The following is a 16306-nucleotide window of genomic DNA, read 5'->3' on the forward strand; positions in this document are numbered from 1 at the left end:
CCGCGCGGCTCCTCCCCCGGGCCCGTGCACTCGGGTTCCTCGGGGTCTTGAACTCCCGTACCGCGACCGATGGAAAAAGTCAGTCGCGGCCCCTGAAGTTAAAAATCACTGTTACCTAAAGTCAATAACCTAAATCATAGTACTTATTTTAAATCATTGTTACCGCAAATCAATATTTTTTCGTCAGTCTTTTTTAAAAAATTTCATACGGAAGAAATTATTGCCAAATATTCAAGTGTTATGATACTTGAAGATCATCTTACCCAATCATAGTTACCCAAAATCAACTTCTCCTCTTTTATTACCTAAAATGAATTTCTCTTCGTCGAGCTTTATCAAAACCTCTGATATGAAAGAAATTATTTCCAAGCATTCAAATACAATATCTTAAAATCATCTTACCACTGTAAAAAATTCAACCTAAATCGTAATATCTATTTTTCATCATCGTTACCAAAAATCAACTTCGTCTAGCCAAGCTTTACGAGCAATTCTGCTATGCAAGAAACTACTGCCAAATATTCAAATGTCACAATACCTCGAGCAATTCTCAAACCAGCGAAATGATTCGACCAATAAACGCTCCAGTCATTCGACCTCCAGTCACTCCATCTCGATGCTTCCACCACCGCAGCAAAATATCAAGCATTCGCGCTTCATCTCCACAATCTTCTCCTAAAACCTTCCATCCCCTCTATCCTCCTGTCCCAAATCACCGGAGCAAATCCAAAAATCGATCACTCTCTCGTCTCGAATGTATCCCACGAACGGGTACCAGCTCGATGTTTCAGCTCCTCGTCGACGACCAACCACCACCACCCAGCTGTGTCCTCCATTTTACCACGGTAGGGGAATATTTGCTCGTCTGGGCAACTTTCAAGTTTTCCGCGCGGAAAACTCGCGGCCGTTATATCTCTCGATGGCTCGGGAGAGAAGCCCACACCGATACGACTACGGTTAACGGAAAAGTGAACGATACCACTCCCCCACCAGCGCGGCGGACTTAATTTACCACGGAGATAATCTGCGAGTGACGTCTCCTTCTGCGTTGAAAAGGAGCCTCGGTTCGCTTTTCGCTCCTCGAAAAGCTAATTACGTTCGGTCGTTACGATCCGCTGGCTAGATACCGCCCTTCTACGATTTCTTCCCTGCTCCTGTCGCGTCTATTATCGCGAGAGCAAGTAAGTTTCGCGCGATACCCGAGCTTGCTCGACATCTTCGACGTCTGGGAATATAGAGCAAGAGCGATTCTTGACTGCGGGAGTTTTAACGAGAAGGAAAACTCGTGACTTTTGAGTTTCGGTTGGGGAAAAGTGTGTCGAATATGAAAGGTGTTTCGTTCGGATCGATCGAGTTTTTAGGGCTTTGAGAGGAGGAGGGTTGAAGCAGATTACGCGAGTGTTCTTTGAATTAGGAAAAATTGTAATTCTGTGAGATAATTTCTTTTTTTGGGAAATTGATTGGATCACGAGGTAATTCTAATTAGAGACTGTGAAATATAAAGGTTTATTGAAATGGTGTATTAGAATTATTCATGACCTAACATTCACAGCTGGGTAGTATAAAATTTATTTGGAATATCAATTTTAGAATACACAGAGCGTTTCCGACCTGGTGGTACAAGCGGTAACTCTACGTACAAAAATAAGTGAAAAAAAAAAGAATAACATGTTTTCGTATCGGGCCTCGTTTCCGAATAAACCAGCGTTGAGGATTTACCAGGAACGCGTATATTTACTTGATTATACCGTAGACCAGTTCTTGTCGCGTTTGAATTTATAAACATCACCAAAGTCGTGGCTTGTTATCATTCCTGTGCGAGTCTTTTAGTCTCGGTCGTTCTGTCGATATGGCAACATACGATTCTCGCGTCGAGTGATTCTGCCGGTAGGAAATAATTTTATTTCAACGTGCATCTCTTAGTATTACCTAATGTAAGAAATGAGAACAGCAATGTGTACCATATGTAAGTGTACGTGTAACTCGGTAGATCTTGAACGCCGATTTATTCCGAAACGAAGCTCGATACGAAAAAGTGTTATTCTGTCTTTTCCACTTATTTTTGCACGTAGAGTCACCACCTTGCCGCTTGTACCGTCAGTTAGGAAACAGCCTGTATAGCTACTTTAAATCTAAGTGGAATAAAAATGAATTACTTCTAACAAAGAGTGTTTTTAAATTTTTCATTTTTTCATTTATTCTGTTATACTGTGGTGGGTACGTCACTGCCAACAAGCCCTTACCGAACCTTGTTCTATTCTTCCACGCGAAATTTCTCTCTTCCAACTCCTTCCGTTCGTTTGTCTCTCCCCGGATTAAGACTTGCCTTCGTCCTCAAGTAGCCTAAGAAGCGCACATGTGGCATCCACTTCTATCTTTATCTATCTCTACTCCTGTCTCCCTGTCCTAACAATATGAAAACCTCAGTTCAGTTTTTCTTCTACCGACCGTCGAGACGTACCCGTCGAACCGCTGCCGCCGGGACAATTAGCGAATAAAACGATTGTATTTTCCGGGCGAATTGTACGCCGACCATCGCATTTAGATTTGAATAAGTTGAGGTGAAAACAGTGCAACGGCGTTCCTCACCCACCTCAATACTTTCATACTAATACGAAGCCTTCGAAGCAACATAATGTAGTCGCATAACGAGCTAGCAATTGATTAAAAAAATAATACACGTTGTTATACTTGGAACAACAGAGCAGCAAGATGATCGAACTTTCGATCCTGCTGGTTTTTCTTCGCAGCTAAGGCGGCGAAAATTCTATCGAAACTTCATTTTCCACAGTTATTTCGAACTTACCTGTTGGCCTAAAGTCTCCTTTTTTTTTTTCTCACTTCCAACGCATTATGAAATTCCCACTGGGGGTGGCTTAAGTTCAGGCTAATACATATTTAATATCCGACCGTTCACCGTAATTTGAACACAAACTTTCGGAGAACTTAATTACGCTTGATTTTGCACCCCCGCGGACAATTCTTTTTTCCAATTCTGCGCGAATAATTTTCAGCGAAACGACGCGAAATTTATTGGCTTCGCCGGGCGAAAGGTCCGGCTTTTAATTAAAAAATATCGACTTGGAGTAACCTGAGGCACTCGTGAATCGAGTGTAATACAAACACCGGGCGGAAAAAGGAGGGAAATTGAACGATTTGTTTTCGTTGTAACTATTTTACGAGCAACTTTATACGGGAAGGGACAAGTTTTTCCGCGAACTAATAAACGCAGCGTAATTTTCTCTCGCGATACTTTTTTCCACGTAGTAAAACACGTGAGCTCTAGGAAATTTAATTAAGAAGAATTATTGTATTGTTGTTGTAGCTCGGCGTTCAATTTAACTGTGTTCCTTCACCTGTGATGAAAAAAATCTTTTGTTGGAAGATTCTTCTTCCAACTTCCGACTTGGCGCGAGAATATTTGTTATGGAATCAAAAGGATCGTTAGAAAGCTATTTATCATTTATCAGCTTTATTACTTCGTACACATTATTCTTCATAAAGTAATCCCGCGGTTCATCCGCGAATGAAATAAGAATTATATTCTTATAATATATTGCTTTTTAATGTGTTGCTGATTAAGTGCTTATATAAACGAAGCGATGAATCACGTTCGTAATTAACGGATCGTATTTTCGGCGACTCTCGGCGAGTTGTATTAATATTTTAACGAAGAGCTCTTGATTCGATTAGTCAAATACAAAAATGTACGTAAGCACAGAATTTTATTTAAATGTTGAATTTTGTTTACGTAATGTTTTATTTAATTTACTTGTGTAATTAAGGACATTTTTAAAAGTAAACGGGAAGAGCTATTTTAAGTGTATTTTGTATTCGTGAGATTGGTAAATTGAATTTTTCAAATAGAGAACTATCCACTCATGGTAGTTTCCAGGTTTCTAAGTTTCACTCATCGAAATAGTGATTTTGGAGGCGATTTTGCATTCCTCTTTACCTTCAGCCCGACCATTTCTCTTGGTCGCTAATAATTTACGTCCGAGGTGTCCAATCTTGCGCGTCGCGATGCTCTTTTATGCGGCAAAGCTGCACGAATCCGATTCAAATGGAGTTTTTAGTATGCAAATCAAGTGGAAACGCGAAAATCGGAGAACTGTGGGTAGAACATTGGATGACGAATGAGAACCATATGTGTGCATCAGCGAGAATGGGGTTGAAATTAAAAATTGCGCGGTTTTCTATGCCTCTGAAATTGAAAACCTTTGAAATCCACAAAGTTAACATTCTGCGTCTCTCACACGTCAGAAGTGTGCGCGATACTTAAAGAGAACGTTATTTATAAATTGTCGTTCAGATTAGAGACTCCTTTTAATAGTAACTCTGACAATTTATCATGATTTTTGCAATATTTAGAAAAAGCAGTGCGCAAATCGGTTAACTCCACTTTTTGAAAAATCTGAAATTTAAGTGTCAAAGCACTTGGTATAGTCATAACTTTTTATATTTACAATAATTTCTCGACTTCTCATTTTATGGAGTTAATCGATTTGTGCACTGAACGGCTCATACAAAAATTTCCAGATATCAAATTTTGCTGCAATATTTATTTGATTAACCTATTCTAAATCTGATTAAAGTAAAATTCCTCGATATTTAAATACAAATTCTACTAAGCAATGACGAAGAATACATATCACATTCTAAGCGTTTTCTGAATGAATATAAATCGAATAAAATAATGAATATATTTCAAATAAAAATAGTGCATACACGTGTACGAACGAGAAACTCTATCCCCCAAATTCGAAACCCAGCAAAGCATATCGAACAATTGATACTTGAGCCCTGAAAATAATATCACGAGAACAGCGGAAACTTCATTTCTCCCTTACAGAAGAGAAAAGCAACGAGAAATGGAAATGAAAGTCCTACACGCTCTCACCTCATATTCACCTCTTCTCTAAATTACTTCCCCCAAAGTGACACGATCCCTCCCTTTACAAACGAAGATAAACAAATTCTCGTTGAAACCGCATTAAGGCCGCGAAATAACCAAAAATTCCATTTCCCGTGACCATCTTTCCGCGAGATACCTTTATTCCCGCGCAATAATACGCCATTCGCCTCGCTACGCTTTCGCCCCGCGGAAAAAAAGCCAGCAAAAGGGGAGAATCCAAGTTGGTCGCGTTTCGCAATTTTGTCTAATTAGAATTCCCGATTTCGAGCGGCAACCAGTTTCTCATTTCTTCGGTCCTGTCTCGCGGGATCTCCTCCTGAGAGCAGCAGATCCCTCGCGTCTCTCCCTCCTCCTTCGTCGCCCATTTCTCCCCCTCCGTTTTCCATCCAGTTTCAATTTACCGGATCCGCCAGGAGTCTCCCGATTCCCACTGTTTTTTTCCACCAGGCGGCAAGAGAATTTCCCGGAGAAATCGAATCGAGTCGCGGCGGAGAAAAATGGCTCCCGCGGCGGGGAACCCATTCTCGTTCTCGAGATGCTGCAGCTTTGTACGCGCGGGAGGCGATTCCTCGATCCTTGAAGAATTTAGCCCCCACGAGATGGGAGCTCTTTCTTCCAACGGAGAAGATCCACCGGCGCATCTGCGACGAGGATTCGTACCCCTCTGCTTTCTCTGCCTGGGATGCGTTCGATGCGTCATTCCCGGTTAATAAGTCTTCGAGATGTCGGCGAAACGGCTGGTTCGCTGGATGGAGAGTTGTTGCAAGGGCTTATGCAGAAGCGAGACGAAAGTCTGAATTATTTTCTCGTCTGTTTCACGATGTTGCTGCGCTCGTTCGTTGAAGAGGTTCAGATGTGCAATTCTGTTTATTGTTGAAATCGAACGATGATTCAGTTGATAAGGTTCAAGAGTTTTGGAGAGGTCCTTGTGTTACGGTGATGCTGTAACAGGGAGTTCATTGTCAGTTTTAACGCTGGAGATTATTTGATTAATGAAATAACTAAGGATAATGAGGTAGATATTTCGTAAATGTATTATATATGTATGCTTTATGATTGAAATAATTCTATGGAGTGCATAATTATACGCGTATCATATGCTTAATGCTTCGGATTAACGAGGAATTCTCGAATAAATTAATTTCATCCGATAAATTCGTGTTTATATATTTGGAATTACGCCTGAAGGAGCACTTAATTAGCAGTGAAATAACGAAGTTTTTAGCGAGGAAGGACTGCAAAGTTGCGATTACTCGAAAATCTTTGATGCGAATATTCAGGTGGAAATTCAGCCAAGTTTCTTTTTTTATTTTAATACCTAACGTTGGCCGACTCGTTTTATATTCTGGAGCTCATCAACATAAGTATGTGCGGCACAATGTCCCGGCAACCGATCCGTAGCACTGCGTTTCGACCTCTCGAAAAATGAAATAAGAAATATCTGAAATATTAATACCGCGGAAATTTAAAAAAATCGTATTCTTCTTTCTTGAATAAAAAGGATTTATTCTGCTACAAGTTTCAATCTGTTCAAATTCTACATCAAATGGAATAACGAATATTCCAAAGATTAATTCAGAGAAAGTAAAAAAAGTTATATTCTTCTTTCTTTAATAAAGAAGATTTATCCTACTGCAAAGCGAACCATAAAATCGCGTTTCAATAGCTGCAACAAATGGAATAACGAATATTCCAAATGTTAATACCGTAGAAATTTTAGAAAATCATATTCTCCTAGCTTGAATAAATAAGATTTATCCAACTAAAAACCAAACCATAAAATTGAATTTCAAATTCTCAGAATCCTGCAACAACGGAAATAATATGTCCCAAAGATTAATACCACAGTAATTAAAAAGAAATTATATTCTTCCTTGAATCCTACTGCAAACCATAAAATTGCATTTCAAATTCTCAAAATTCTACAACAAATGAAATAACGAATATTTCCCAAATATTAATACCACAGAAACTGAAAAAATCGTATTCCTAACCTAACCTAACCTAACCATAAAATTGCATTTCAAATTCTCAAAATCCTACAACAAATGAAATAACGAATATTTCCCAAATATTAATACCACAGAAACTGAAAAAATCGTATTCTTCCAGCTCGAATAAAAAAGATTTACCCTGCTGCAAGAATTGCATCAACTATTTCGTACTTCGTGCCGTTACCAATCTTACCTGACCCAGTTCGCGACATATTTAAAGTTATTCGCTGTAAAAAGCTGCTGCGGGGATAGTACCTAAATCCGAGAAAGTAATGTACACTTTTTAAATCGTACGCATCAATATCCATTTCTTCCACGCGGTGGATCGCAATTACTCGACTGTTAATTTCCCCGATCCAAACCAGGCACCACCGACGTTACATTATTTTATTTACCTCTGGACAAAGCCTCTCTCCGTCTTTCTCCCTCGTATCTACGATTTATCCTGAAAACCGCGAAGAAGAACGAATTTCTCGTCGAGGCGGACTAAATTTTCCGCGTTCCCGTTCATTAACGCTTTTTCCGCCAAGCAGACGGAGTCTTCGCGACGCTCGTTCGTGCTTGAATTTCGCGAAAGAATAGACAAATCGAAGGGAGAGAGAAACTGTTCGTCACGGTCGGTACAATGACGATTCTATTCGATTTTCCGTTGGCGCGCGCACGTCGAAATCGACGCCACCGTTGCTTAATTGGCCGGCCCGGAAAGTCCAAACGAAATTCAATTTAATTAATACGAATTAGCGTGTAGCCGACATACAACGACGGCGTACGCGGAAATAGTTTACGGTAAATTAATTCGGACCAGCGTCAGGAATGTCTGGCTACGCGTTTTAGCACGCGAGCCAACCTCGATTTGAACTCGCGACCAGTTCCCGCCATTTTTCCACCGTCTGATTAGCAGATTGTGCAATGTTTCGTGTCATTTTTTCTGAGTTCAGAGTTGCAATAGCTGGAGAATGTTCAAGTGGTAGAAAGATATACACGCTATTGGATCAAAATTGAGATCGTTAACCATTTCGCTGTGTAAAATTTCAGTGCGAAACGCGCGTCGCGACGATTCAAACGCGGCCGCGAAATCGTTGAGAATTAAGTTCATTTAAATGGAATTAACGTGGCAGTGCGCAAAGCTAGAAAATTAGAGATTGAATCACAGTGAAAGTGCGCCAAGTGAAAGGGTATAATTTTTGTCACTTGTCTACCGATATTGAATATTCCACGAAGCATTTATGATTTGAATTCTGTGGAGATTGATAACGAAATTATTGCGGAGAAAAGTGGAATTAGATTTGTTTAAAATGAAAATAAGAATAGCATAAAATTTGTGAGTGAAGGACTAGGGATAGTTTTGTAATTCGCTGTATATTTAAGAGGAAAGTGTAACTTTATGCGAGTGGATTTAACCAGATGAAAATTGGAAGTGAGAAGCCAATGAAAAGTGTGTGTGCAGAGAGTGAGAATTGAGAAAGTTTCGCGAATGATTTCTCTTCTTTCCCGATGGCCACGTTACACAGTATCCTTTCGTTCCTTTACTCGATATTCTTGCACGTGAAATGAAAAAGATAAAACGAATTCCTGGTCAGTTTGAACAAAGGAACGTTTATATTTGCAATTGAATAAAATTTGGAGGAGTAATTGGCAAAAAACGTGGATTTGTTATTTGTCCGTTAAAATCGCCGGCTAATCAACGTTTCGTAATTAACAATTGATAATTGACCGTTTTCGGTGATTGTAATCTATAATTTAACAAATACAATTAGCATCGTCTATTTTATCGAAATTTGTTTAAATTTCTGCAGTGTCAATTTGAGAAAATGAACATCGAGACCGGTTTTTCTTTTAATTTGAAAATAATAGAATTTCATAGCGGGTTTGACGTACACGCGTTTTCGAAAGTTTGTTCCGGCGTAAAATTAATTATCTTCGTTTATTCGTTTTGTGCTCGATAGTAATGCACCGGTTTAATTCGATCGCTTTAAATCGAAATCCAATGAATTGTTTTTATCCCCGCGTTTCCAGCCATTGTGTGCTTCGCTCTTTTTTCCGATTATCTTGCAATTTGTTCAACCTTCGAACAATACTCTGGAAATGTGTTTTCATCGTTGAATTATTCAAGAAAAATATTTGTGTGAAGAATGTTCTTTGTTATTGAAGTGTTTTTAGGAACGTGTTTGTTGGTGGATATTTATTATATTGGAGAAAATAGTCGTTTGGTTAACCCAAAGCGTCGTATGAAAGACAGTGCTTCGCGAGATATCTTCTCCGAAGCGTCGCGAGATAATTCGTCTAAAGCGTCGCATGAAGGACACTGCGTCGCGAGGCATTTCGTCTAAAGCGTTGCGAGATATTTCGTCTAAAGCGTCGCGAGATATTTCGTCTAAAGCGTCGCGAGATATTTCGTCTGAAGCGTCGCATGAAGGACACTGCGTCGCGAGATATTTCGTCTAAAGCGTTGCGAGATATTTCGTCTGAAGCGTCGCATGAAGGACACTGCGTCGCGAGATATTTCGTTCAAAGCGTCGCATGAATGATACTGTGTCGCGAGATATCTCGTCGCGTGAAAGACATTGCGCTACGGAAAATCTCGTCGAAAGCGTCGCATAAATGATATTTCGTCGCGAGATATTTCGTCGCGAGATATTTTAACCCGAGAATGATATTGAGTCGCGAGATATTTCATCGCGTGAATGATATTTCGTCGCGAGATATTTCGTCGCGTGAATGATATTGGGTCGCGAGATAAGCGCATGCACGACACTGCGTCGCGAAATATCGAAAGCGTCGCATCAACGATATCGAGTCGCGAGATATTTCGTCCAAAGCGTCGCACGAAAGACACTGTGAGAGTGTCGCGTGAACAACTTGCGTCGCGAAATATCTCGTCCGCATATGCAGAGATTGAACCTTCCAAAAACTGAAATTTCACTTTTCTACTTTCCTCCTCCGCAATTATAAGTAACTAACAAAAGACATAAACACACTAAGAAAACAATAATATATAAAATCAATAAATCAATGTAACACAAACCAACCCCAAACTCTCGCAATCCTCGCGTGCGCCAAAAAGAGAAACTCCTTAAAAAAACAAAAAACAAAGTTGAGAGAAGTACGCATTCGCGCTACGTTCATAAAGGGGTCATATTGAAAGGAAGGGAGTGTAGAGAACAGGTGAAACCGTCTCGGGGCGGGGTTAAAGACGAGAATTCAAAAGACGGAACAAATTGAAGAAAGCTGCGAAAGAGAGGAGATAGGAGAAAATTAGAGGGAAAGATACAAAGGACCGAGGAAGGTTTCGAGTAGGACGGCGGAGAAACGAAAAGGATGAGAGAGAGAGAGGAGAGAAGAGAGTAGGTCGAATGCATGCAGAGATATGAGGAGGAGGAGGTAGAGCGGGGAGAGTGGCGCGGAAAAATCAAAGGGATAAGGGGAAGAACAAAGGGATAAAGCGGGGTCAGAAAGCGAGGGTAACTATCTGACCGTGCAAACGGCGGATAGAATTCGATATATATCGGAATGAGAAAAGGGTATCGGGTTAAAGGCAATGGGATCAGTTCGATTGCATTGTATCCAGACGGCCGAGTCAGATGCACTTATTGTCTGTCGTGAACACGTTTCTCTGTTCCGAGCTGTGCTCTTCGCCTCGCGTGTACGCGCGATATCCTGTACGTGTAAAAAGAAACGATCGAGGAATAAACGTAAAGATCCTGCCGTCGGATAGACGGCCAACGAGGTGGATCGGCTAGAAAACGTACTGGATTTTTTACGCCAATTTTCCGGATTTCTCGCGGCAGACGAATTTTTGGGAATTTCGAAAAAATGGAGTTAACGAAGTTTACTTGCGCGAAATGTTAGACAGACGAGGATACAAATCTTCTGGGATGTCGATCTTTTATTTTGAACTTTATGGACAGAGATTCGAGGTTAATTGAATTTTCTTCGTATTCGTGGGTAGGTATATTGCATAATGGTAAATAGATTAACTGAAACGTTCGTTAACCACCGATTCGCGTATTTTCTCACACAGATAATGGATGTAAATCTTTAATTTTGAACTTTATGAATAGAGATTTAATATTAATGTTTAAAAACTCGAGGGAGGTATATTGCACTATATGAAATATGAACTGCAATCGCGGCTAACTGAAACGTTCATTTCGTTATCCGCTGATTCTCATATTTTTTGACGCAGATATAATTAAATTCGCAACGAATATATTAATCAGAATTTCGTACCAAAAATGGAATAGATTTTCCTTCAACTCTCAAAACGTACCATCAGCGAAACAGGATCTTTTAACTAATTAAACACCCCGAAACGTTCACTTAAGTAGATTCTAACTTCTAAGGAAAAAGCAAGTTCCGTACATGCAAGATTTGCTGAACTTCCGAGTTTACCGATGCACAGTGAAACACGGTGTGTAGCAGAACTTTGCTAAACAGCGTAACAAGCAACATTTCCTCTGACAGACAGGCGAAATTATTTTCTGTTACAGTGGTCAAAGGTGCAGCTGGCGAAATTCTCGATTCTAGAGCACCAAATGGATCCGAGCAGCAACTTTAGCAGCTATCGCAGCACATTGAAAGCAGCGATGTGGCGTAGCGCCGGCGCTACGGATGAACGACAGAGGATCGTCGTGCCCTTCTTCAGCTTGCTGGTCAAGGATCTTTATTTCCTGAACGAGGGTTGCAGCAACAAGTGAGTGGAAAAAATCACTCTTGTATTAATCATTCGAAAGCACTCGAAGAAATGTTTCTCTTGCTTCGAGAAAAACACTTCTCCGAGGGAGAAATAGAGAGAAGCGACTCTGATTCACGCCCTTTAAGTAATTACAGTTTGTATCTGGAAACGGAGAGTTGACACGCTCCTTTCGTTTCTTTCGCGCTGTCGTTTCTTTTAATTTCCGCCAATGAAAAGAAGGTACCGGTGAATAATTTCGTTTAAATAGCCTTTTACCTACACGATGCACTCTTAGATTGTAAAGGCGAGGCTCAAATGATTTCTGTGGAAATTATGAAATGTAAAGGGGAGGCTAATTAAACGTTTGAAGATGACAAGTGACGAGTGTACCATTCAGGGGCGACACGTTTCCAGAAATATCAGTTTTGCGATTCAAAGGATGTAAAAGCTTCTTTGCTGCAGAATGAAAATTCTGCGAGATCCCTACTCTTTGACTTGCGTAAAAGTGTACAGAATTTCTAGTCGAAGGATAGTGACAAATGAATGGCGTAGGGGAAAAACCGACGGAGCTCGAGAAATGTAAAAATGATGGTTGCGTTGCTTTCTTGGGTTATTTAAATACGGCAAGTCGAAAAGGGGAACAATCTACTGAATGGCAAATTTTGGAAAATTTAAGAAACTTGGTACTTAATCAAGTGATTGTTTAATTAAATAAATAATTGGGAGAGTAACTCAAAATTGAATGTTGTAGCTTCAGGGAAAAATTGAGAAAGGCACAAAAATATCTGATTTTTAGTGTTTAAAAACTCTGCATAGTCTCAATTTTTCGACTCTCAAGATTTACCACAATATTTCCATTGGTCGTCAGTTAAAATTTCAACCGATTTCTATCTCAAAGTCCACCACGTCAGATTTGCCCTTATTTCTGCATCTTTCAAATCGCAATTTCTTTGGCAGCCACGTTTCATAATTTCCCCGTTTCCGCGCGAGATCTCGCGGGAAAACGTGGACAGGGAAAACTAGAGATTGCACGCAGAGGAATATTTGTAAAGTAATTTAAGTTGGCAAGGGACGCGGTTTGCAAAATGTTAGCCGGCGTTGAAACGCGATCGACGATTTCCTATCGGGGCCGCGCGGCGAACTTTTTGCCGCCTTGTCGTTTGAAGCTTCGATAATTTTGTTCCTGTGGGCGCCGATACGTTGACAGGAAGCTCGTTTTCTCACCGACTGCCCGACCTTTCGCTTCTTTTTGTCGGCCATATTTATCACGAGCGACGAATGTGCCCTGCCATTTTCTTCGCCTTTCTGCGCGCGAAAAACCTCTCCTCGTCCTCCTCCTTCTGCCGCCGCCGTCTCCCCTTCCCCCGGCTGTACGTGTAAACTTATTAAACTTGTAATAGCAAAAGTTGTTTCCTCGTAGCTCGACTGGAAGTTGTTGAAAAGAAAATGGGAAGAAAGAGGTACGACGAGGCGGACAGTTATGGAGAAACGGAGACGAAACCCTTTGAACGTCTCCTTTCTATTAAAATTTGATAAAAATAGTTTGTTAATATTGAGAAAAAAGACGTAATTATAAATTTTGAGAAGAGGTTTGTTCATAGAGGTTTGGAATACTGGCGATTTATTAGGTAGATCTGTGGATAGAATTAATGAGAGCGTAGTGTCTGACATATAATAGGGTTATACTACTTAGAAACACTGTTGCAGGAGAAGTACCTATCTCTAGTATTTGTAATATCTTTTTTCCTATATTGCTACATCAATTGAAGCATCTTCAGAGTCTCGTACGTCAGTATAGCAAGTTTTACAATTTTTAAAAAAATTCATCTTTCAAAAATGTTGACATTAAGAAACTACTTGAAAGTATCAGGTAGAGAATTGAATCTTTGTTACATTTGCTTAGGGAATAGAATGTAAACGAACGTAACACGTTATTAAGTCGTGTAATATGAAATTTAGGATTTTTCAGGGAAAAATAAAAATCGTTTCTTAAATTAAAGAAAAATTTTCTAAAAATTCGTTTAATATTTTTAAAAATTCATTTCAAATTTTCTAAAGATTCCTCTATGAAAGATGAACTTTCCAACACTCGACTAATCACTTGACCAGTCAATTTGCGACTAATTAGAAATCCCACATTTCAAGTTACGCATTACTCTTCTAAAATTCCAACCATCAACGATCCACGCTCTCCACTCGAACGTCCCAGTACGTTATCCGAGTTCCTTTTACGTATCGAGCACCGGTCAACCGATTCTGTCGCAACAGAGACGACCCAGAACTAATACAACATACGCTACGTAGAAAATTAGCGCGCCAACAGGCCGAACTATGTTTCCATCACGCTCTCAACATCCGAGTGAAACACCTGGCTCGTTTCCCGTCCCGCGTAACAATCCTAATAATCGTAGGCCAGTGGCGAGCATTTTATAGGCCGGCTCTGATTAATCATCACAATGACAGGCCACCAGGTCGGAACGATTTTCATCCGGAAAACTCATTACGCGTGTGATTGCGCGGCGAAATGAAACCGTCGCTCCGGTTGAAAAGGGGACCGCGCGTACCAGCCGCGAGAACTTTCATTAGAAAAAAAATTTCTATCCAGAGTGGTTCCTCTACTTGAGGCGGTATTTACTGGACAACCGCGTGCGCGCATAATGCACGCGCCTACATATATACGCGCGTGTGTGTGTTTGTGTAGGTACGTATGCTCATAACGGCGTGTATTATCCACCGAAATGGTAGACGCCAAGGTAGGAAAGAACTGCCGGGCGGAAAATGCTGGGGATTCGTGCAGCATGGCGCAGGGAAACGTCTGAACAGGGCGGGAGCATTTCACTGTGAATTGCGCGGGGCGAAAGCAGATCGCCCGCCGCAGCCATTGCATCGCGCGGAGACACGCGAGTACAAATTGCTGGAAGACACGGGGGCCAACACAGCTGCGGAGAAATGTCCGTGCATTATGCACTTCGGCCCGTTTCGCATAATACGCGGATCGAGCGCCGATATTGGCTGAGGGAAATACCCGGTTGCATTGTAATAGGTTGGAAAGAGCGACGCGTGTGCGAGGTTACTCCCGGCTTTTCTTCGATTTATGGACGATTCCCTTGCCACTTTATTTCGGCTGCTGTTTCGCGAGTGGAAACTGATGGTTGATGGTCTATAGTTCAGGAATGGGATTTTTGTCTTATATATTACTAAGATTTTGGAACGGTTGTACGTTGGGTTAAACGATCGAAGTGATTTGATGTGGAGTGGAATATTGTGTTGGAAGAATTTGTAGGTCTCCTTTTTGAGAAATTTACACTTTTTGGAGATTGGGTAACGATCTAAGAAGATTACAATTTTTGTAATATTGAGGCTAACGAAAGCATAATTTTTTATGTTCAGAGTCATAAAAGTACAGGTTGTTGAATTCGTCAGGAAATCTTCGATAGAGATAGGTATATAGAAAAAATTAGGTATTCTGGAAAATATCAATCATAACACATACCATTTTGAATTAAATCATTTCACAAAAGACCGCTAAAAGCAGGAATATTTTAGGTATAAGAAATAGATGAATTTTTATATAAGTAATGTCGGAGAATTAATTTTTGAATATACACAGGAGACAGCAAGTAGTGTGCAATAATATATGGTCAGACATAATACGTTCTCACAAGAAGGATCGAAAGATCTAAAAGTAGAAGATCGAAAATAGTGATTCATCAACAACGTCGGCAAGTTTGAAGGGTATATTAGGCACGAACGAATTGTGACATTGCGACAGAATATTCTCAACCTTGAACTCTGTTACATCGATCCGTCGATCACACCGGTGTTACTTGTCGCGTAGTGCAATGAAACGATCCAGAATTTTTGTAAACCAGTGGTATCCCAGTAAAGAATAATTTTTTCTTAAATTCTAACTGCACAAATTCAAAGAACATTCCTTGCAAGCACAATTTTAACAACAACCGTTACCAGATCACCACCACAAATCTTTTCAAAAATTAATCAGTCTATCTTCCAAGAACCACACAAATTCAGAATACCACAACTCCAAAAAATATCCAAAGATTCTCCACTACAAAGACGTCGACAAAATCAGTTCTCCGTTACAAAAGCAATCCGTGTCTACACCCTGAACGTGTTCGCTGCTAATACCGAACGATCGTTCCAGCAACCCGAGCGCGCGTTAAAGTATCAATTTCCTCGGAAAGTAGCAACGTTCGTTCGGATTTAATAAGAAAAAAAGAGCCCGGTTCCCCCCGGTAATTATCCCTTCTCGTCTCTCGCGAACCCCGTTCGTAATGGAATTTCGATCCGCACCGGTTCGTGGAACCGTGGAAAAAGGGGTTGGGCGAAGGAACCACGAGTAAAGATAGGTTTCTCGGGGCCACCATGAGATGGATATTGACCGATCGAAGCATCCACTGGGCGAAGACGAATGGCTGCGCGTATGTAAATGTCTGTTACGTGAACGTAACGCGGACGTCGCGCAGCCGGAAGTGAACGTCGCTGGCACGCGAATTCGCACGCTTCCGACCCACGATAAATTGCCCAAGTTCGACTCGTAATTTTCCCAACGCTTTCGCGAACGTCCATACGTGCCTTCGTGCGTTCACCAGGCCGTTGTATCGTTCTGTAGGTAGTTACTGGGGGGAACTCGTTCCGCCCGGAGACGCCAGCAACGATGAACGAGTCGCTTCGTTTATTTTTTTTTTTTTACCAAGAATG

The 16306-nt window shown here is 40.8% G+C and overlaps 1 protein-coding gene across 1 annotated transcript in view; it reads left to right on the forward strand.

Moving 5' to 3' along the window:
- The window catches only part of LOC108577590 (ras-GEF domain-containing family member 1B), a 70644-nt gene that overhangs the window by 50696 nt on the left and 3642 nt on the right, over positions 1-16306 (forward strand). The window contains exon 7 of the mRNA XM_017940772.1: positions 11400-11602. Coding sequence (XP_017796261.1) covers positions 11400-11602 — 203 coding nt within the window. The remainder of the gene's footprint in view (positions 1-11399; positions 11603-16306) is intronic.

Source organism: Habropoda laboriosa, unplaced genomic scaffold, assembly GCF_001263275.1.
Source record: "Habropoda laboriosa isolate 0110345459 unplaced genomic scaffold, ASM126327v1 scaffold578, whole genome shotgun sequence".
Taxonomy (NCBI): Eukaryota; Metazoa; Arthropoda; class Insecta; order Hymenoptera; family Apidae; genus Habropoda; species Habropoda laboriosa.